At 42.4% G+C, this 22,321-nt stretch overlaps 1 protein-coding gene across 3 annotated transcripts in view; it reads left to right on the plus strand.

The window, feature by feature from the left end:
• The window catches only part of rbm6 (RNA binding motif protein 6), a 76,319-nt gene that overhangs the window by 44,866 nt on the left and 9,132 nt on the right, over positions 1–22,321 (plus strand). For 2 of the 3 annotated variants that reach the window (XM_060919284.1, XM_060919285.1), the window contains exons 9-21: positions 3,117–3,274; positions 3,362–3,462; positions 3,601–3,673; positions 3,759–3,813; positions 3,902–3,981; positions 8,747–8,855; positions 15,718–15,821; positions 16,025–16,285; positions 18,258–18,404; positions 18,549–18,617; positions 18,751–18,993; positions 19,141–19,215; positions 19,443–19,519. In XM_060919284.1, the coding sequence (XP_060775267.1) occupies positions 3,117–3,274; positions 3,362–3,462; positions 3,601–3,673; positions 3,759–3,813; positions 3,902–3,981; positions 8,747–8,855; positions 15,718–15,821; positions 16,025–16,285; positions 18,258–18,404; positions 18,549–18,617; positions 18,751–18,993; positions 19,141–19,215; positions 19,443–19,519 (1,552 nt within the window). The remainder of the gene's footprint in view (positions 1–3,116; positions 3,275–3,361; positions 3,463–3,600; positions 3,674–3,758; positions 3,814–3,901; positions 3,982–8,746; positions 8,856–15,717; positions 15,822–16,024; positions 16,286–18,257; positions 18,405–18,548; positions 18,618–18,750; positions 18,994–19,140; positions 19,216–19,442; positions 19,520–22,321) is intronic. The other variant, XM_060919286.1, reaches the window with a different exon arrangement.

Genomic DNA, 22,321 nt, shown 5'->3' on the forward strand with positions numbered 1-22,321 from the left:
TTGAAGATGTTTGGGTGAGACGGCTGTGGAGTTCCTAACGAGATGGTTTAATAAGATCCTAGAGAAAGAAAATGCCGAATGAATGGAGAGTGTGCTCGTCCTAATATACAAGAATAAGGGAGATGTACAGAGCTGCGGTAATTACAGAGGAATAAAATTGATGAGCCACACCATGAAGCTATAGGAAAGGGTATTGGAGATGAGACTGAGAAGAGCGGTAGCAATCTGTGAACAGCAGTACAGGTTTATGCCAAGAAAGAGCACGTCGGATGCAATTTTTGCTTTAAGAATGTTAATAAAGAAGTACAGGGAAGGCCAGAGAAAGTTACATTGTGTGTTTGTAGACCTGGAGAAGGCATACGATAGAGTGCCGAGAGATGAGTTATGGTATTTATATGAGAAAGAGTGGAGTGAATAAGTATATTAGACATGTATGAGAACAGTGAAACAGCAGTGAGGTGTGCACTTGGAGCAACTGAATGGTTCAAGGTGAAGGTGGGACTCCTTCGAGGATCTGCTTTGAGTCCTTTCTTGTTTGCCGTAGTGATGGATAGCTTGACGGACGAAGTGAGGCAAGAGTCACCATGGAACATGATGTTTGCGGATGATATTGCGATATGTGGTGAAAGTAGAAAGGAGGTTGAGCTGGGTTTGGAGAGATGGAGGTATGCATTGGAACGAAGAGGAATGAAGGTGAGGAGGAGCAAAACAGAATACATGTGCATCAGTGAGAATGGGGATGAGAGTGTAGTGAAGATGCAAGGAGTAGATGTAAAGAAATTTGGTGAATTCAAGTACCTGGGGTCAACTGTGCAGGAAAATGGGGGCTGCGATAGTGAGGTGAGAGAGAGAGTGCAGGCAGGGTGGAGCAGTTGGAGAAGGATTTCGGGAGTCATTTGTGACAGGAAAGTCCCAGCAAAAGTGAAAGGTAAGATGTATAAGACAGTAGTGAGACCAGCTGTGATGTATGGATTGGAGACCGTCCCCTTAACGAAGAAGACAGGAGGCAAAGTTGGAGGTGGCGGAGTTGAGGATGTTAAGGTTTGCGATAGGAGGTTGGACAGGATAAGGAACGAGCACATCAGAGGGACAGCACATGTGGAGAGCTTGGGGATTAAGCTAAGAGAGATGAGACTGAGATGGTATGGGCACATCCTGAGAAGAGATGCAGAGCATGTTGGAAGGAGAATGTTGAGGATGGAGCTGCCAGGCACACGAAAACGAGGAAGGCCAAAGAGGAGATACATGGATGTGGTGAGAGAGGACATGAAAGTGGCAGGTGTGGTAGAGAAGGATGCGGAAGACAGGGAGCGATGGAGACGAAAGATCCGCCGTGGCGACCCCTAATCGGGAGCAGCCAAAAGCAGTACACATTCATTAACAAATGCATATAGACACTCCTGTTCATTTCATGTTGAGACATTTGGGTCTTTGTGTGATTTAGATCAGTGGATATCACTGCAAAATAAAAGTCTGAGCGCATGTATTTAAATGATGCTGTAGCGACATGTTTTTGATGTAAGCTAGCTCTCAAAGTTACCAATACCAGTGTTGTAGTCGAGTCACTAAACCTCAAGTCCAAGTCCAACCTTGAGTCCCCAATGTTCAAGTCTGAGTCAAGTCCAAGTCATTAAAGAAAATTGTGAGTCGAGTCCACTATTGGTCTCTGTTGAATCCGACATGAGCCCCGCTATCAACAGGGCAAATAACATGAGAGGGGGTTAACACTAGCTAGTTCATCAGTCGGCAAGCCCCGTCCACTATCAACAGAGCAATGAACATGGTGTGCCACTTCCTTCTCTGGGTGGAGTCTTGCCAAGTGACGATTGAAGTTTGAGGTCGTCCCCGTCGTCTCCTCGATAGTTCTTCTACATATGGAACACATAGCAGTGCATTTTTTTTTCCCACTGAACAAGAAGTCTGTATAAGCAAAGCGGACAATCCTAGGGGCTTCTCTCCAGGCATTTTAGCGCCATTAACGTTAGTTTGTTCCTGAACATGACGTATGAACAGGTGAATGTGCGTTCTCTTCTCTTGCATGAAATTAGTACAAAAATGAATGTAGATATAAATATCTTCTGCCAAATTATAATGGCATGTTACAAAAAAATAAAGAAAAAAATCCGAGTCCTCGTCTCCAATTTACGAGTCCGAATGCAGTTAATGTTCAAGTCCAAGTCAAATCACAAGTCCTTAAAATTAAAGCACAAGTCGGACTCGAGTACTACAAACCTAATACTAATAATAGTAAGGAATTATTAATGTTAATATTGACACAATCAATTGTCTGTAAACTCATGAGATAAAACGAGTAAGTTCTTGTTTATAAACATCCATAGATGATTCTAATACTTCTCAACAAATACTGTTTCTACTGCGTTAAAGTGCATATTCTGGACATATATATAATTTTTTTTTTTTTTAAATATGAATGTCCCTTTACAGACTCATCCAGAAGGGTAATTTTGCACAAGGCCATCTGTCTATAGCAGAAAAAAATAAAATAAAACGCGTCTGGAAAAATCCCAAGGGAGTCTGGAGCCAGATTCGTGACGTCACCTGCGGAAGCGCCAGCAGGCTGCACGAGCTTTGCACGGTTTCAGTGCACAGCCTGTGTAGACAAAGTGCTCCCATTTCTCTCTCATTGTCCGGTCTTTTGGGAAACGATGAGTACTAATCCCATCAAGATTGGTGTTGCTACACCCTCCTACGATCCATCTGTTAACCATTTTAATAATTACGCGATAACGTTGAAGAAATTTGCAGAAAACCACCAGGTCGTTTTCTCATAAACAAACCAGCGCTAACGTAGGATTCAGAGGGAGGCGTGCCGCATGCGACGTCACAAAAATCAATGTTTGCTGGGAAATCCAAACGCCAAGTTTTTTCAGAGGCGGACCAATTCACTGATTTTCAACTGAATTTTTCTGGTATTGTGCAAGGTAAAAAAAAATGCAGAGAATGCAGAAGGTTACAGATATTTGACCAAAGTTTAATATAAAATAGGAGAATTACATTGATCTTGCTCCTGAATTTACTCGTGATATGCACTTTAAGCTTGTCTTTCAACACTGTGGTAATCTTTTTTTTCCTTTTCACTTCCTTTACCCTTTTAGCAATGATCATTAAGAACATACTGCCCACCACTTCAGTAGAGACAATCTTGAGGTCATTGGATTCCTTTGCTTACCTCGATGAACGCAATGTCCGCCTCGTTAAGGGGAAGACGCCTGGATCCAAATGCTTTTGCTTTGTCGATATGGACTCGCATGAGGTAGAATTATGACAGTGCTTTATGATTCAGGTTGAGCGTGAATCTTTGTCATAGCATTTAACAAGCTGCCTTTCTGCCATCTTTCAGCATGTGACACGGTTGGTAGACCTGCTCACCAAACCCCGTCCAATTATGATTGATGGAGTTAGAGTATATGCAGAGGTAGCAAAACCTCTAAAGAATCAGAAGTGAGTTCCACTGTAAACTGTAATCAGATATTTAAATTGACTACAGTTCTGTCTGTGGTGAATCTGGTGATTTTTTTTTTTTTTTTTTTCTTTTTCCCCTTTTGACTTTTTTTTTTCCTCTTTCCCCCCTTCCCCCAGCTACCGGAGGGACCATGATAATAAGTCAAACACCACTACTTCTCTTCTGGGTTACCCACCTGATGTCACAGAGGTTGCTAATTTAATTCTTTGACCTTTTCTTTTTCTACTGTTTGATGAGGAACATACCTTAAATTCATGCCAATTTGCTTCTCCAGCAGCAACAGCAGTACTTCCAACAATCTCACCCAGCCGTCTCAGCTACTGCACAAGGTAGGCCAGTGCTAATTTTGAAATTAATGTAATTTCTTGATCGTATTGAGAATAAGCTACATGGTATAATCGCTTTTTGTGTGTGTAGGTATGGGTGCGCCTGCTGATCCCATGCACACAGATTCCTCCCTGACTTCAGCATCCTTACAGGGTTCAGGCATAACCCAAGTGAGTTCCTGACACACACCCACATCTGATTTGTATTCATGTCGCATGTCTGGGGTTATATTAATATGGGCTTGAGTGTTTTACTGGGAAATACGCCATTCATATTTTTCATAAGACCCAAAACCTTGACACAAATCTCTATACATAATTCGTGAGGAAATCACTGAATTGTTTTGATAAATTTGGGGACTTTTTGTTTGTAAATGTGTCTATATAATCAAAAGAAAATCGCACATTAGCATGAAGATATGAAGTTTATCTTCTCGTGGAAAAACTTGCATTTTTCTTACAAGATGCATCAGATCTGAGTGATATATTTAACAGTTATTCCACAGGTTTTTTTCTAGAAAAACTTAGTATGAGGGCGCTCACCATGGCGAGGGAGTGAAGCGACAGGGGGGGGTGTGCTGGTTGTCTGTCGTCCCCCCCCCCCACCGTGCGAAGCCTTTGAAAAACTGAGGCTACAATGGGACATTCTGAGGCTATCTGAGAGGGAAATTGTAACAAATTGTCTGTCAACATTGAAAAAGAAAGAAGTAATCTTCTTCTGCCCCGGACAGTCTTTGGCTTTCTTCCGTTTCGTGCCGCGGGATGACATCTTTAAACGCCCAAGTGTCAACAAAAACAACTCGCGAACTACTTCTGTCAAAAGCTCCCGCGCTGGTGGGTGAAAGGTCATTCAGTCTCGAGAAATCTCGCTCTACAAGTCAGCTGACCTTGTATGTAACCCATGTCAAATCTCACGAGAGCAGCCGCGACAAGTAAACAACTAAACAACATGGCGCCTCAGTCTGGAAAACACCAATTCGGATTGTTTTTGCACCGTCTGGCGGTGTATCTACTATGATTGGAATATTTTTGGAGTAATTATATTGTATTTGATGATCAGACACATTGTCACGTGGTGTTGCTGGGGTGTTTTCACGGAGAAAAGATCGTTTTGAGAAAGATTGCATGTTGTGCAGTAGCATATAAATGCATGGCCCAAATGTGACTTGGGGTTCAATCGGCATTTCGGTAAGGGGGCGCATGCTGAGAGTAAGAGGGCGCAGCGCCCCTGTTCCCCGGTTTAGACGAAAGCCTGTTCCATGAAATCAAGTCGTACGTGAGCTGATGCTTGGCGCTACGCGCCTCGTCAGCTATAAGCCATGTATGATTTAGATTGAGTGGAATAATTGTTTTATGTTGTGTGTTATGTTTTATTATATGGCTTGACTTGACATTCACTGGATTTTGAGAAACAGAGAATTTTTATTTTTTGCCAATTCGTTAAATAAAAACTTTATACAAACCATCCAACAAATTCTTGCCTGCTTAGAATGTAAAGAAACCGGCAAAATGACAGTAGCAATTTGTGAAAAATGCTATGATAATCCTTGAAAAAAAAAAGTTCTTACAATCAAATACTTTTATTCCATATTTTGTTGCTTTTTTTTTTTTTTTTTTTTGTATTTTTGGGGTTTTGTTTTCGAGGAGTTTTTATTTCATCCTCAGTTGGTTCAGCAACACGCTCCGCCATTCGTGCGATTGCGCATATCCAGTGAATGTGGATAGCCAGTATTATTTAAATATTCTGGTGTTGAGTGGTCGATCAGATATATTCCATTCAGCTAACATGATATTGAGCAAGTCGAAGATGAGTTCCATATCATGCTAGCTAAATGGACTATATCTGATAGACCACAAAAAAGCCATTATTATTATACATACTCTCTCTTCCAGTTTTTCAATGTCCATTGGTATGTTTTTCTCTTGTAAGCAGAGGGGAACCGTTGGGGTCTTCAGAGAAGGCCCAAACATATCAGAATTTCAAATGTTATATTTAATTTATTTCATTCATTATTTGCTTTCATTCCTTCATACTTTTGATTATAATTATTCTCTTCTAATTCGGCCTCGTTTTCTATGAAAGGGTCACTGTCCTGAAAACATTAAACTAGAGTTATCCAATCAGATTTTTTGTTTGTTGTCTCTAGGCAGAGAAGGGTTTAGCGCTGGCTCACTCATTGGTTAGGACTTCATTGTCGGGACAGAAGGCCATGGCAGTGTATGTTTATGTTGGAAGTGACCGATGAATTAACCAATCAGATATTGATTTATAGTGGGAGGGACCAAAAATTTATCATCCTAGACCTTCTCGAAGGCCAACGCGAGCTTGACCGCGAGTCGGCGCCGTCAGCATGGCAACGAAGTCACCTTCCTGCCAGTGTAGCGTTCATCAGTAGTGTTAGCGAATGCTAATAAAGCGGTCAAGCCAGTGCTATCAAGAGCAAGTAGCACAGGCTAACAACAGAGAAACTAAGATTTCTGTCTCCAGACTCCTCTTCCACACATGCTCGCTACAGTATTTTTCACTCAGGCTTAAGTATTCAGGGGCGGCACGGTGGTGTAGTGGTTAGCGCTGTCGCCTCACAGCAAGAAGGTCCTGGGTTCGAGCCCCGGGGCCGGCGAGGGCCTTTCTGTGTGGAGTTTGCATGTTCTCCCCGTGTCCGCGTGGGTTTCCTCCGGGTGCTCCGGTTTCCCCCACAGTCCAAAGACATGCAGGTTAGGTTAACTGGTGACTCTAAATTGACCGTAGGTGTGAATGTGAGTGTGAATGGTTGTCTGTGTCTATGTGTCAGCCCTGTGATGACCTGGCGACTTGTCCAGGGTGTACCCCGCCTTTCGCCCGTAGTCACCTGGGATAGGCTCCAGCTTGCCTGCGACCCTGTAGAAGGATAAAGCGGCTAGAGATAATGAGAATGAGAAATGAGCTTAAGTATTCATATCCCTCTATAATTAGTGAGTTTTAAAATCAACATGGACAACTACACACAACAGCACTACCTGGCAGCCTGCCGCCAATCCCTTGCAAAATCCTTTGCCCCGTTGTTTTTTTGGTTTGTTTGGCCGAGCTGAAGTCCCAGCTCTAATAGTAATGTTTCGCCACTGCTTGTAAATATGCATGAAGAATACCTAATGAAGTTTTGGTAGCCTTTTGGGTGTTCGACGCGTCTTTTAGTTTTATTTATTTAGTGCTTAATTATAGCATAGCTAATCCTAGCACTGGATTAGCCTTGTCTTTCTCTTTCCCGGAGAACAAAGAAATGCTTCTGCACAGGTGCAACAGAAAACTCTCTCATTGGATATAAGTGTCAGCTCCGACGTGTGATGTCATGTCTTGACAACCATGCAGTATCGTAAACCATATTCAACGCTCATTCTCCATTGGTTAGAGCGATGTACTACCTATAGGATAAGCGATATGCGAACAATATTGCATGCTGTCAAACCAAATGAATGAAACCCGCTAGAAGGGAATAGAATACATACATTTTATTTACCAGCTGGGAGGTCCGTATGGTTAAATACCGTGACCGAGGTCAGTATTCAGGGCCGAGGTCATGGTATTTCACCATACAGACTGACCTTAAGCTGGTAAATAATATATTTTTTTCTTTATCAAATTTTAACAGAAAATGAGAGCGCCTGAAAGAGAGAGCTGAGCCGCCATTTTGAATCCTCATTCACGGCTGTAATGCAAATGGCTTCCTCCTCGGTATACAAGTGCACTTCCATGGCAGGGAAAAAAACTACATTTTGCCGCCTATGTAGTCCCCTATTTATACAAATAGGAGTCATTCAGGATTCAGCCATGTTTTTGCTCGACCAAAGTTCTACAGTATTATGACCTTTATATTGCATAAATAAAGCCATTTGGTGAAACTTTGAAGAAGAGATTGTACTGGTTTAAAGTTTTTACCTAACGTAATATTATGTATTAGGATAACATGGTCCAAAATGGGCCTCATTAACTAATGAGATCAAACTGTTAGCAAGTTAGAGGTTTTTAGCTTTCTCCTGAAATGTTTTCTTTTATTTCTTCTTCCTCAGGGTAGTAAAACTCGCTTTCGCTGTGAACACTGTCGTTATCGCTATCCATGCTGTAAAATTAATGCTATTTTGAATCCTCGTTCACGGCTTTAATGCAAATTGCTTCCTCCTCGGTATACAAGTGCACTTCCATGGCAGGAACAAAACTGCATTTTGCCGCCTATGTAGTCCCCTATTTATACAAATAGGAGTCATTCAGGATTCAGCCATGTTTTTGCTCTGTGTTAGCAAGTTACAGGTTTTTAGCTTTCTCCTGAAATGTTTTCTTTTATTTCTTCTTCCTCAGGGTAGTAAAACTCGCTTTCGCTGTGAACACTGTCGTTATCGCTATCCATGCTGTAAAATTAATGCTATTCTCCTAAGAAATGCTGGCAAAAATTTACAAGATTTTTGATAATCTTTTAAATAAATCTTATTAAAAAAAGGATAAACGTTGACATAAAATGCTACTATGTTTGTTGTTGTGAACAAGCGAGTCGCCAGAGGTCCGTAACTGGGGTCCGTACCATAGGATACAGACCCGCTCGCCAGCCCATCAGAGTGCAGGATTTGGACCGCGAAAAAAATAAATGTTTTTATTCCATCAAAAAAGTGTCCTGTACGAATAATAATTTCTCTGATGGCGTCACTCCCAGTGTTTTCCTGCTGACTCGACATGTGTTGTGTTGTCAAAATGGCAAACCAGTTCAAAATTGAAGTTCTTTTGATTAACTTGAATTTTTTTTTTTTTTTGGATGGATGTAGCCATATAAATAGCATTACATGGTGGTGTGAAGATAGATATGAAGTTTATCTTTGGGTGGTGAAAATATAAATCTTCACTACTCGAAGAGAAACTTCATATATTCGTGCGATCCTCCATTTATAGTACTTGTTTTCTGACATTGTTCAGGGTGCAGTGTATGCAGAGGGTTCACTTGAGGCAAAGCGGCACCAGACTGCATCTTCAACTGATGCTGCTCGCGCTAGCTCTGCTGGTGGCTCTGAGGACTTCAGCTATGGTAAGATGTCGTTTAGTTTCACTGGGGGGGGGGGGATGTGCCCAGGCATCATGAACCTTCACCGGCAATAATGGTAGTGTCGGCAAAGAAAACTTTCCAAGGAAATTTTGGCCTCACAGTTAATTGTGTTTGGTCTACAACATGGAACAGTTGATGACTTCAGTTTGATATGAGAGGCTTAAAGTTAAAACCCTAATGATGCTCGTACTCAAGTTCCTGTGGACACAACTAGCACTATTTGAACCTATAGCGTACAGTTATAGATGCTGTATAATCGCACCCTTATCACCTAGATGAGGATGGCTTCTCCTTTGCATCTGGTCCCCCTCAAGATTTCTTCATGCCGTCTCAGGGAGTTTTTCCTTGCCACGTCACCTGTAGCTTGCTCATGAGAGAGAGATTCTCTCCGAAATATGTTTTCTGTAAAGCTGCTGGGTGACGTCTGTTGTTAAAAGCTATGTGTGTGTGTATGTATATAAATATTGAATTAAACTTGGTGAGTGTCAGGTACACGAGGGAGGCGGATGTATGTGCAGAAGTGTTCAGTTTAATAAAGTGCATATATGTAGACAAATGCGCGCGCACACACAGGCAAACAGTACATCAAAGGCAGAACGAGGCCCAAGAATCAAGAAACCAGGAAAACGAGCACGGGAAGAAAGGCTCGGTAACGCGTACTTAACATAGCGTATTACTTCGTGATGCAACTGCATCAGCGCAGTCCTTAAATAGCCAAATGCACTTCTCTAATGCCGCTTTTCCACTACCAACGCAGCTGAGTCGGGCTGAGCCGTGCCGTGCTGAGTTGGGCTGAGTGGGGCTGTTGGAGTTGCATTTCGACTACAACCGCGCTGAACCGTGCTGGCTGGAAGTGGGTGGACACATTGGGTGGAGTTAGTGAAAGTGGGTGGACGTCACGTGATGTCGTTAAGCAGCGCAAACAGTGACATCAGTGATCTTTTAAGCGGTAGTCTCACGACCCGAATAGTAAACAATAAACATGGAGTCGTTAGTGTTGCTGGTCTTGGTGCTGTGGCTTGTTGTCACCGACAACGCCAACAGATACTGGCAAGAGCGTATAGATGAGGCGAGGCGCATAAGGCTTCAGAAAATCTCGTAATTCGTAATTATTCTTCCGGGTTTACGGTGTTTTACAGATCCCAGCGTGCTCGCGGGGCGTGTGTGGGCATGTGAGGACACTCCTCCTCACCAATCAGTGCACAGGGGAGTGTCTGCTCACGCCCCCAGCCTCACTCGGCTCGCTTTGGCTCGCTTCAGCCCTACTCCAAAACGGTGCGAGTTTTAGGGGCTAAGCAGGGCTGAAGCGAGCTGAGTCGTGCTGTTCTTTGGTAGTCGAAACGCGAGCCGTGTCGGGCTGAAGTGAGCTGAAGCGAGCTGAAGTGAGCTGAAAAAGGGCCATAATTGAGTTCAGGTGCGCCTTGTTCATGGCGCGCATGCTGGAGCTCGCTCAGCACGCGCGCAGCCCAAGGCGCGCCTTCAGGTGCATGCGCCACAGCGTGCAGGACTGGCAATGAGTAACCCTGAGCAGCAAAATGTGCATGAAAAGCAGGTACTGGACCACTTTTTGAGCCATCAACCACATTTTAAATATTGCAACATCAACAGGACATTAAAGTGTATATCACTGATAAGTTCAGGAGCAGATCAATGTAATTCTCCTATTTTATATTAAACTTTGGTCAAATATCTGTAACATTCTGCATTCTCTGCAATTTTTTTACCTTGCGCAATACCAGAAAAATTCAGTTGAAATCAAGCCATTTGAGGCGAATTGGTCCACCTCTGAAAAAACTTGGCATTTGGATTTCCCGGCAAACATTGATTTTCGTGACGTCACGTGCGGGACGCCTCCTTCTGAATCCTGCGTCAGCGCTGGTTTGTTTATGAGAAAACGACCTGGTGGTTTTTTGCAAATTTCTTCAACGTTATCGCGTAATTATTAAAATGGTTAACAGATGGATCGTAGGAGGGTGTAGCAACACCAGTCTTGATGGGATTAGTACTCATCGTTTCCCAAAAGACCGGACAATGAGAGAGAAATGGGAGCGCTTGGTCTACACAGGCTGTGCACTGAAACCGTGCAAAGCTCGCGCAGCCTGCTGGCGCTTCCGCAGGTGACGTCACGAATCTGGCTCCAGACTCCCTTGTGATTTTTCCAGACGTGTTTTGTTATTTTATTTTTTTCTGCTGTAGACAGATGGCCTTGTGCAAAATTACCCTTCTGGATGAGTGTGTCCTATAAAAAAAAAAAAAAAAACGAAATTGGTCCAGATTATGCACTTTAAACTGCACATTACCTCACTTCGTGTAAACATGACTGGAGCATATTTTCTTCCCACCACTGTTATTTGTCTGAGAAAAACAGTAGCAGTCAAATGTTTGTACACCCCTACTCATTCATAGGTTTTTCTGTATCTTGACTTTTCTACAATGAACAATACTGAAGACATCGAAATTATTCAATGACATACGGAACATCTGTTGAATTATGTGGTAAAGTGTTAAATTATGATATATATTTATATCTATATATATATATATATATATATATATATATATATATATATATATATATAAAAATAATTTTTTTTTTTAGATTCTTCAGCGTAACCGGCGTTTACCTTGATGACGCTTTGCACACTATTGGCATTATCTTAACCAGCTTCATGAGGAAGTCACCTGGAACGCTTTTCAATTAACAGGTGCCTTGTCAAAAGTTAATTAGTGCAATTTCTTTCCTTCTTAATGCGTTTGAGATCAAACAGTAAATAGTAAATAATACAGTAAATAGCCCAATTCCACAACTGCAGTAACCCATATGTCACGAACCGCTCAACTAATCAAAGAAAAATGACATTACTTTGACGTGACGTGTCAATTAATAATAAGAAACCAAGAAGCCTTTATTTGTCACACGTATGCTCAAGCACAAACTTAAGGACACAGTGCATTTAACCCATCTGAAGCAGTGAACACACACACAAGTGAGCAATGAGCGCGCACACATACCCAGAGCAGTGGGCAGCCATGCTACAGCACCCGGGAAGCAGTTGAGGGTTAGGTTCCCTTGCTCAAGGGCACTTCAGCCCAACCTCAGGCTGCCCCATGTTAACCTAACCACATGTCTTTGAACTGTGGGGGAAACCGGCGCACCCAGAGGTAGGCCTGTTGCGATATTCGATATACCGACTTATCGTACGGTAAATGAAAATGAACTCTGTAATTTTTTTTTTACCCCCCCGCGATTTTGGCATTTACGTCTACATAGGGAAGTTGCCAGAGTATTAGCTTGACCCACTGACTGAATAAAACACGCTGTCTGTCAGAGGTGGGGCCTCCCAGCATGCAACAGGTATCCAGCCAGGGTATCCACTGAATGAGGAAAAGACAACACGTTGCTCTGTTGTACAGACCATAGGCGTAGAATTGGGTATGGACGTGTCCCTACCAATATTTCTGATTGAAGAAAAAAAAAAAATCCTGCTCCGTGCATGGTACACAAATGCTTACTGTAGGTTTCCACTAGGACAGGGGTTTTCAAAGTGTGGGAGAGTCAGCCCCCCCTCAGAGAGCAAATAAACAACAGCACCCCCCCCCCCCTTACAATTTTTGTTGTTGCTATACTTAATGTTCCATTCGTATTTAAAACAATGGTGGTTGTGCACATTTTTATTTTTTTCTTTTACACATTTTAAACATCTGTGCTTTTTTAAAACATCTTGTTTTACACATTTTAAACATCTGTGCTTTTTTTTTTAAAAAAAACATCGTTTTACACATTTCAAACATCTCATAGCATTGTTAGCTAGCACCTCTTGGCAGACAACACACTGTGGCAGTGGAGCATCTTCAGATCCAGTCCATGAAAATCCAAACTTTAAATAATCGTGGTCATACTTCCTTCTTTTTTTGCTTGGCCCAGACTCTGTCTCCTCACTCACTGTAGCTTTAGGTACTAAAAATCGATCCATTTTGTCTCTGGCAAAGGCTAGCTGAAGTTCGCTAAATGTCCGCAATAGTAACTTATTTTTCCTCACGTTGCACCCCCCCCGAAGAACTCTGGCGCCCCCTAGGGGAGGCGCGCCCCACACTTTGAAAAGCCCTGCACTAGGCGAAACCACACAAAATTCACTCATGAATATTGTAAGGTTTTATTCCTTTGTAAGGATAAATAATTGTAAGTATTTATTCTTGACCAAGAAGGCAGTAACTTATTTTGTGACAAAATTGTAAGGATTTATTTTTAATATTGTTCTGTTCTATTTTACTATTTCAGCTAGGAGGCATTGAATTCTGTGTAACTTGACCAAGTTACTGTGTGACCTTCTGTCTAAGCTAGACACACTGCTCAAGACGTAATACTGATAGCTTTTGGAACATTCTATCTCTGACCTAAGGTTGTGCGTAAATGTTGATATCTGTTAGAACATCTGCTAATATGAAATATATTGCTTATTAAGATGTGTTTTGCTCAGTCCAAGGTTTACTGACCTAGTCACTGTTGTCATAGTCTGACATCCTACGACACACACACACACACTCACATTCACATGCACACACATAGCATAGCTGCATATCCACACAGACGGATATCAAACAGTGATGTCATTTCATCCACACAGATAAGACACATATAAAATCCCTGCATTCTCTCGTTGTATTGGGGGACTTGCGAATAAAGATTGCGAACTTGGGGTTCCTTTCTTTTTTCTGCGACTTACCCCCAGACGTCTGGGAGACACGAGGGGACTGATCTCGAGATTGTGAGGGCCAGAGATGGGGGGAAAAAAAAAAAACCCTAACAAATATTCACTCTGGGGGCGTGGTCGCGAAAACGGCAAGCAGTTCAGCTACCATGTCAGTTAGCAAGTGCAGTTGCAGTGCAGTGACCGGCTGCTAGCTAGCAAGCTGTCCTTGAGGAATGTAACGTTAGATTAGCTCATAAAATGAATCGGTTAACAAGAGTTCGTATTCAGTGTGTAAAAACAACTTACAAATATGACTGTTTTCTAGGTTTGTGTGGCATGTACACTAAATAACAATCCAACTTGATACTGACAACAACTGGTGTTCATTAAGGTCACAAAGACCTGCAGAGCCCTGACCAAGTTTGGGTAACAGGGCACATGTAAACAATGTTCGTGGCCCAGACACCTTTTAATCAAATAAAACATTTTCACGTAAGAAGCCTCCGCCTTCTTGATCAGAAATTTTTGGTTACTCCCGCCTCTCTTTTGAAAACGTCACATACTGAGTACATACATATGCTGAACTGATTTGGTTTTCGAGGGGGTTCGTTTGAAAGCGGGAGGCTAAAAACTTCTCTGTAGAACCCTGTCACTCCCTCCTCCCCTCTCCGCTCTGGGCTCAAGAAGACAACAAAAGGGCAATAATATAACAACAACCAGTCAGAATTCAGATACAATCTGTTGCCAAGTAAAATTGTAACCTTTCAACACGTCAGTTCTAGAGCCCTCGTCCTGTTTTACCGTTAGATCAATCACATATCAGCTTAAACTAGCATTCTAAAACTAGTTAAAGATCCCACAGAAGATAGCCTACTCCCCCTGCCTGACTAATGGAACGCAGTGTTTAAGGCTCCATATGAGTTTTACTTCCATTTATGAGGGAAAGGAACATACACCCTCCCGACAGTCAATGCGTTATTCGCTTGTAAAACACATTTACAAATTGGTAGAATGAGTGAATCATCACATGCAAGATTTGCAGTTAATCAAATTAATTGCTTATTATTATTATTATTATTATTATTATTATTCATGAATTACTACAGTTCTGAACTTCAAATTTTAAAAGTCTTGACTTTGGAGAGATGATGGATACTCTTTTTTTTTTTTTTTTTTTTTTTTTTTGGTGGAACACAACAGAGCAAAATATTGTGACCCTCTAATGTTGACCTGAAGTTGGCGCCACTGGGGGGTTGGCATTGGGTTTATGTCCCCACCAATGTGAATACCAAACCTACGCCCTTGCCGACATGTTATCTCGTTCTAATTGTTTGTTACTTTTATCCAAATGACAGCTGGCAATACGTTGTTATTTTGCACTTCGTTTATCTGGGTACTAATCTTTGAGAAACTGGATTGGCAGAATGTTGCCTGTGAAGAAAAAAATGTCTTTATTACCCTCATCTCATCTCATTATCTGTAGCTGCTTTATCCTGTTCTACAGGGTCGCAGGCAAGCTGGAGCCTATCCCAGCTGACTACGGGCGAAAGGCGGGGTACACCCTGGACAAGTCGCCAGGTCATCACAGGGCTGACACATAGACACAGACAACCATTCACACTCACATTCACACCTACGGTCAATTTAGAGTCACCAGTTAACCTAACCTGCATGTCTTTGGACTGTGGGGGAAACCGGAGCACCCGGAGGAAACCCACGCGGACACGGGGAGAACATGCAAACTCCACACAGAAAGGCCCTCGCCGGCCACGGGGCTCGAACCCGGACCTTCTTGCTGTGAGGTGACGGCGCTAACCACTACACCACCGTGCCGCCCTCTCTTTATTACCCTGTGCCAAGTTAATATTTACTTAAGTGCAATTTTTAAGAGCCATAGATTGTATTTTATTAGTTTTAGTTGTGAGTGGTTTTGTTTGATTGTTTTATTTTTTTATATTTTTTACATTCCACTGTTGAATTGAATAAATTGACAATTTAAAAAGTTTACTGTCCTTTGAAAGGGTGTATTTGCATGATCATTATTATTTTACTAGTGGCATAAAATTGTCTTGAAAAGACGTCAACAATAATATCGTTGATCGCAATAATTTCTGAGACAATATATCGTCCAACAAAATGTGTTATCGTGACAGGCCAAGGTTCAGACACTCCAGATTTGTCTGCTTTCCTGTATGATGCTACATCTGGCTTCTACTATGACCCCCAGACCACCCTGTACTATGACCCCAACTCAAGGGTATGTCTAGAAAAGTATCCGTTCAGATTATATTTGATAATGAGATTCTGGCATTGCACAGAGCTTGTGTTAATTTGGCTGAGGGTCTGCCGCCCTCGGATAATGTTATTATATAGGTGGATATTTAAATATGTAGATTTGTAATGTTCATGAATAGTATGTTAAAGTTACGGACTGAATTATGATTTTGTGTATGTTTGTAGTATTTCTACAATGCTCAGACACAGCAGTACTTGTACTGGGACAGTACCGCAAAGATCTATATACCGGTAGATGGTGAAGGTTCGGGTCCAGACACTCAGAAAGCAAAGGCTCCTGTGGAGGGTGAGGCTGTGGCAGCTGAGGAACTTAAAACACCTTCAGAGGGCGCGCCAGAGCGACGGGAGGATGATGAGGCCATGCCGCGCTCTGAAAAGAAAGAGAAGGAGAAAGAAGACAAACCCAGGAGCCTGGCAGCATTTAAGGTTTGCTTGTGCTACTTGTTCACCACATGAATATTTACTGAGCTGCTACTACACCGTTTTTTTTTTTTTTTTTTAATTTTAACCCTCTGGGATCAAGTGCTTCGCCAGCAAAGCTCGGCAGGTTTAGAATGAGTAGGTCATGTATTTAGATAAATATCTTCGAGTTTTTATCATACAAGCATACTAAACATATTGACAGAAACTTTACATTTTCCTATGTGCCCACTGCCAAATATTATATTTTTAAAATTACCTAAATTTAGATGAAACATAAAACTTGTCACCTTAGTCAGTCACACCGGAGTCGGCATGCTGAGCGCCCACTTACACATTCATAAGACTATTTACATGGTCATGGAATGATGATCACTTTCACTCTTTTGGTTTCGATTGGTTTCTCTTTCGCAGTGAGAACGCCCACCGTAAACAGGATAAAATCTGTCAGCCACAGTTTAGGCTATTTGGAGGTAAAACTTGAGATGGCACGTGGATTTTATGTGCTTCGGATGATTCAGGACAGCAAATAAATTCAGTCTTGAGAACTGATGAGTGGTGCCCTTTCTATTTATTTATTTATTTATTTATTTATTTATTAACTTCAACTCAGTCCAGCCGAAGATCAACTCAAGTAAGTGTAAATATTTCTTCTGAGCAGATCGGTTGACGTGCGTGCGCTGTAGGGCATCTCGTCTCATTATCTGTAGCCACTTATCCTGTTCTACAGGGTCGCAGGCAAGCTGGAGCCTATCCCAGCTGACTACGGGCGAAAGGCGGGGTACACCCTGGACAAGTCGCCAGGTCATCACAGGGCTGACACATAGACACAGACAACCATTCACACTCACATTCACACCTACGGTCAATTTAGAGTCACCAGTTAACCTAACCTGCATGTCTTTGGACTGTGGGGGAAACCGGAGCACCCGGAGGAAACCCACGCGGACACGGGGAGAACATGCAAACTCCGCACAGAAAGGCCCTCGCCGGCCACGGGGCTCGAACCCGGACCTTCTTGCTCTGAGGCGACAGCGCTAACCACTACACCACTGTGCCGCTGCTGTAGGGCATACACAGGAAAAATGACTGAGCAATTTTTCCAGAGTTAAATGTATTTTCCTCAAAAGTAGTTCATTTTTCTCTACTTTGAGTTTAGAGAGTAAAATTTGGAGTTGGAGTGGGAGCAAAATTACAGAGCAATTGAGTAACAGAGTTGGTTGTGGCTCTGAACTGAGTAAAATAGTACAAGAATTAATTTCAAGACACACTGAATAGAGTCAAATACCAAAATAGTCAAAAACCAGATAAATGAAGCTGTTGTAAAAAGCAGCTTTTGGAATGTGTGTGTGTGGGGGAAACACCTTGTGACGAACCGTTTTGATCACTTGACCTGATGGGATTAAGAGTTGGCAGTGGGAGGGGTTTTCACTCTTCTCAGTGAATAGAATGGAAATTTTTACCCTTCTCATTGAATACCCCTCCCACTGCCAACCCTTTATCCCAAAACAGTAGGATGCGCATTTTTTGATGGCCAGTTAATTGTCCAAATCAGTGGAGCAGATTTAAGTTTTTGTGCTTGATACTTTCCGAAGACTGAACAGAATCACCTCAAGTGACCAAAATGGTTCATTACAATGGGTAAGGTTGTTTTTTTTTTTTTCACACATTCCAACACAGTTCTAAAACTGCTTTTTACAGCATCTTTATTTATCTCTTATTTTTTAAAAATGCAATCATGACATGCATACTACACAGATATGATTGTAGCGGAACTTGTGCTGAATACAAAAAAAAGTCATATGGCTTTGAAAATACTGCTTAGATTTGTTGAAATTGAGGACAAAATCATTTGTGCCAGAAAATACCCTCAGACTCGAGAGGGTTAAATATCTTATTGCTATACTTCAGGGTCTGTCTGTCTAACTGCATCTATCACATAGAATGTATTTTACACTATAATGTTTAACGTCTTCAGATTATGAAAGACATGGAGCGCTGGGCTAAGATTCAGAATCGGCAGAAGGAGACTGTCCGGGCCCCATCTCCTGTCCTCAGGAGTGGAACAGAGGACAAGAAGGCTTCCAAAGCTGCCGATGCAGCCTTCGCTGTATTTGAGAGGAAGGTCAGGAGCTGTTTTTCTTTTTGAGCCAGTTTACAAACATCTGTATTTTTGTCTGAGGTTTGTTATTTGTGCTTTTACGAATATCCGTGTGCGCCTTGGTAGATAGTAACTAATTCATTTTCACATTATCCCACAACTTTATAGACCACTGCAGGGGATGACTTGTTCAAAAAGCCTCTTGCTCCACCAAGGAAAGAGGAGAAGGGCTCCAAGGTGAGCTTTAGCACACAGTCCTACTCTGACAGTGATGTGGGGGAGGGGAGTGGATGTTTCAGGAGCATTAACTTACAAACTTTTCATGAAGCATAATTATTTGAAAGTACTTTCCACATTTCTCAATTTGCAGAAGCCCATGGGTTCTCTAGGCATGTTGGCTGCTGATTATGCAGCAGGAAGTGATGATGAGGAGGAAGAAGAAAAACATGAGAAGCATGAAGCACCTGCCCCACCTGCCAAAAGTCAGCCAGAGCCCCAGGAGAAAGAAGACAAACTGACAGACTGGAAGAAAATGGCGTGCCTGCTGTGCAGGAGACAGTTCCCCAGTAAAGACGCCCTGATCCGCCATCAACAGCTCTCAGACCTGCACAAGGTACTTCTGCTCCTCAAACTTGCACAAGCCATCAGCTGCTACAGGTGTAGCGTTTGATAGGATGTGAAAGGACACATTATGATCACTTTTTGTTTTTCCACTGACCTATTCTTGATCTTGATTTTTTTTTTTTTTTTTTAATGCCAGCAAAATATGGAGATTCACTTAAAGATCAAAAAGTCAAAAAGGGAACTAGAAGCTTTGGAAAACGAGGAAAAAGAGGCAAGTTTTCATTTCTGTCTGTTACGAGATGGAGATGATATTGGAGCTTGGGTATCTCTTAGTAGCCTACATCTTCAGATATGTTTCAAAACAGCCAGTCACTTAGATGAGCAGTTAGCGTTTCCTTGCATGAAGATCAGTATTATTATGATCGTGCACTTGTTTGTAATAATCTAGCCATGCTGAATTATGGCTCTGTCACCTCACCCTGTGTCCTGTGCTTTTAGATGCATATGAAAGAAACTCACAGTCCACCTGAAGCAAAGAAAAGGAAACAGCAAAACACATGGCCCAGCAGTTCAAGGTACGCTTGGGCACATTGTAACGTAAAGAAACTGAGCCATTTTCTAAACAAGTCGACTGCATGATGCACCAGGCACTCGCTTTACTTATTTAGATAGCAGGGATGCAGCCAAATACAAATAAATGATTTGGAATGAACAGATATGTTGTAAATGAATACAGATGCAAATAAGAGATGTACTTTCTGTTCCCCAAAAAAAAAAAGTTGCAAGTGCATGCTTTTAACTTTCATGATTGAAACAAAATTTTAAAAATTGCTCAAAAAGACCTAAAACTAGCCCAAAACAATTGGGTAAGGGGGATTTATTTATATATATATATATATATATATATACACATACACACACACACACACAGTGGGGCAAAAAAGTATTTAGTTAGCCACCAATTGTGCAAGTTCTCCCACTTAAAAAGATGAGAGAGGTCTGTAATTTTCATCATAGGTACACTTCAACTATGAGAGACTGAATGGGGGGGAAAGAATCCAGGAAATCACACTGTAGGATTTTTAATGAATTAATTGGTAAATTCCTCGGTAAAATAAGTATTTGGTCACCTACAAACAAGCAAGATTTCTGGCTCTCACAGACCTGTAACAACTTCTTTAAGAGGCTCCTCTGTCTTCCACTCGTTACCTGTATTAATGGCACCTGTTTGAACTCGTTATCAGTATAAAAGACACCTGTCCACAACCTCAAACAGTCACACTCCAAACTCCACTATGGCCAAGACCAAAGAGCTGTCAAAGGACACCAGAAACAAAACTGTAGACCTGCATCAGGCTGGGAAGACTGAATCTGCAATAGGTAAGCAGCTTGGTGTGAAGAAATCAACTGTGGGAGCAATTATTAGAAAATGGAAGACATACAAGACCACTGATAATCTCCCTCGATCTGGGGCTCTACGCAAGATCTCACCCCGTGGGGTCAAAATGATCACAAGAACGGTGAGCAAAAATCCCAGAACCACACGGGGGGACCTAGTGAATGACCTGCAGAGAGCTGGGACCAAAGTAACAAAGGCTACCATCAGTAACACACTATGCCACCGGGGACTCAAATCCTGCAGTGCCAGATGTGTCCCCCTGCTTAAGCCAGTACATGTCCAGGCCTGTCTGAAGTTTGCTAGAGCGCATTTGGATGATCCAGAAGAGGATTGGGAGAATGTCATATGGTCAGATGAAACCAAAATAGAACTTTTTGGTAAAAACTCAACTTGTCGTGTTTGGAGGAGAAAGAATGCTGAGTTGCATCCAAAGAACACCTTACCTACTGTGAAGCATGGGGGTGGAAACATCATGCTTTGGGGCTGTTTTTCTGCAAAGGGACCAGGACGACTGATCCGTGTAAAGGAAAGAATGAATGAGGCCATGTATCGTGATATTTTGAGTGAAAACCTCCTTCCATCAGCAAGGGCATTGAAGATGAAATGTGGCTGGGTCTTTCAGCATGACAATGATCCCGAACACACTGCCCGGGAAACGAAGGAGGAGTGGCTTCATAAGAAGCATTTCAAGGTCCTGGAGTGGCCTAACCAGTCTCCAGATCTCAACCCCATAGAAAATCTTTGGAGGGAGTTGAAAGTCCGTGTTGCCCAGCGACAGCCCCAAAACATCACTGCTCTAGAGGAGATCTGCATGGAGGAATGGGCCAAAATACCAGCAACAGTGTGTGAAAACCTTGTGAAGACTTAGAGAAAACGTTTGACCTCTGTCATTGCCAACAAAGGGTATATAAAGTATTGAGATGAACTTTTGTTATTGACCAAATACTTATGCCGCTTTTCCACTACAAACGCGGCTGAGTCGGGCTGAGCCGTGCCGTGCTGAGTCGAGCTGAGTGAGGCTGTTGGAGTTGCATTTCGACTACAACCGCGCTGAACCGTGCTGGCTGGAAGTGGGTGGACACATTGGGTGGAGTTAGCGAAAGTGGGTGGACGTCACGTGATGTCGTTAAGCAGCGCAAACAGTGACATCAGTGAGCTTTTAAGCGGTAGTCTCACGACCCGAATAGTAAACAATAAACATGGACGTGGAGTCGTTAGTGTTGCTGGTCTTGGTGCTGTGGCTTGTTGTCACCGACAACGCGAACAGATACTGGCAAGAGCATATAGATGAGGCGAGGCGCATAAGGCTCCAGAAATTCTCGTAATTCGTAATTCTTCTTCTTCCGGGTTTACGGTGTTTACAGATCCCAGCGTGCTCGCGGGGCGTGTGTGGGCATGTGAGGACACTCCTCCTCACCAATCAGTGCACAGGGGAGTGTCTGCTCACGCCCCCAGCCTCACTCGGCTCGCTTTGGCTCGCTTCAGCCCCACTCCAAAACGGTGCGAGTTTTAGGGGCTAAGCAGGGCTGAAGCGAGCTGAGTCGTGCTGTTTTTTGGTAGCCGAAACGCGAGCCGTGTCGGGCTGAAGCAAGCTGAAGTGAGCTGAAAAAGGGTAGTGGAAAAGGGCCATTATTTTCCACCATAATTTGCAAATAAATTCTTTAAAAATCAGACAATGTGATTTTCTGGATTTTTTTTTTTTCCTCATTTTGGCTCTCATAGTTGAAGTGTACCTATGATGAAAATTACAGGCCTCTCTCATCTTTTTAAGTGGGATAACTTGCACAATTGGTGACTGACTAAATACTTTTTTGCCCCACTGTATATATGTGTGTGCATAAATATGACCTAAAACATCATCAGATTTTCACCCAAGTCCTGAAAGTAGATAAAGAGAACCCAGTTAAACAAATGAGATGAAAAATATTATACTTGGTCATTTATTTATTGAGGAAAATGATCCAATATTACATATGTG

The sequence above is a fragment of the Neoarius graeffei genome, chromosome 4 (genome assembly GCF_027579695.1).
Source record: "Neoarius graeffei isolate fNeoGra1 chromosome 4, fNeoGra1.pri, whole genome shotgun sequence".
In the NCBI taxonomy this organism is placed as follows: domain Eukaryota; kingdom Metazoa; phylum Chordata; class Actinopteri; order Siluriformes; family Ariidae; genus Neoarius; species Neoarius graeffei.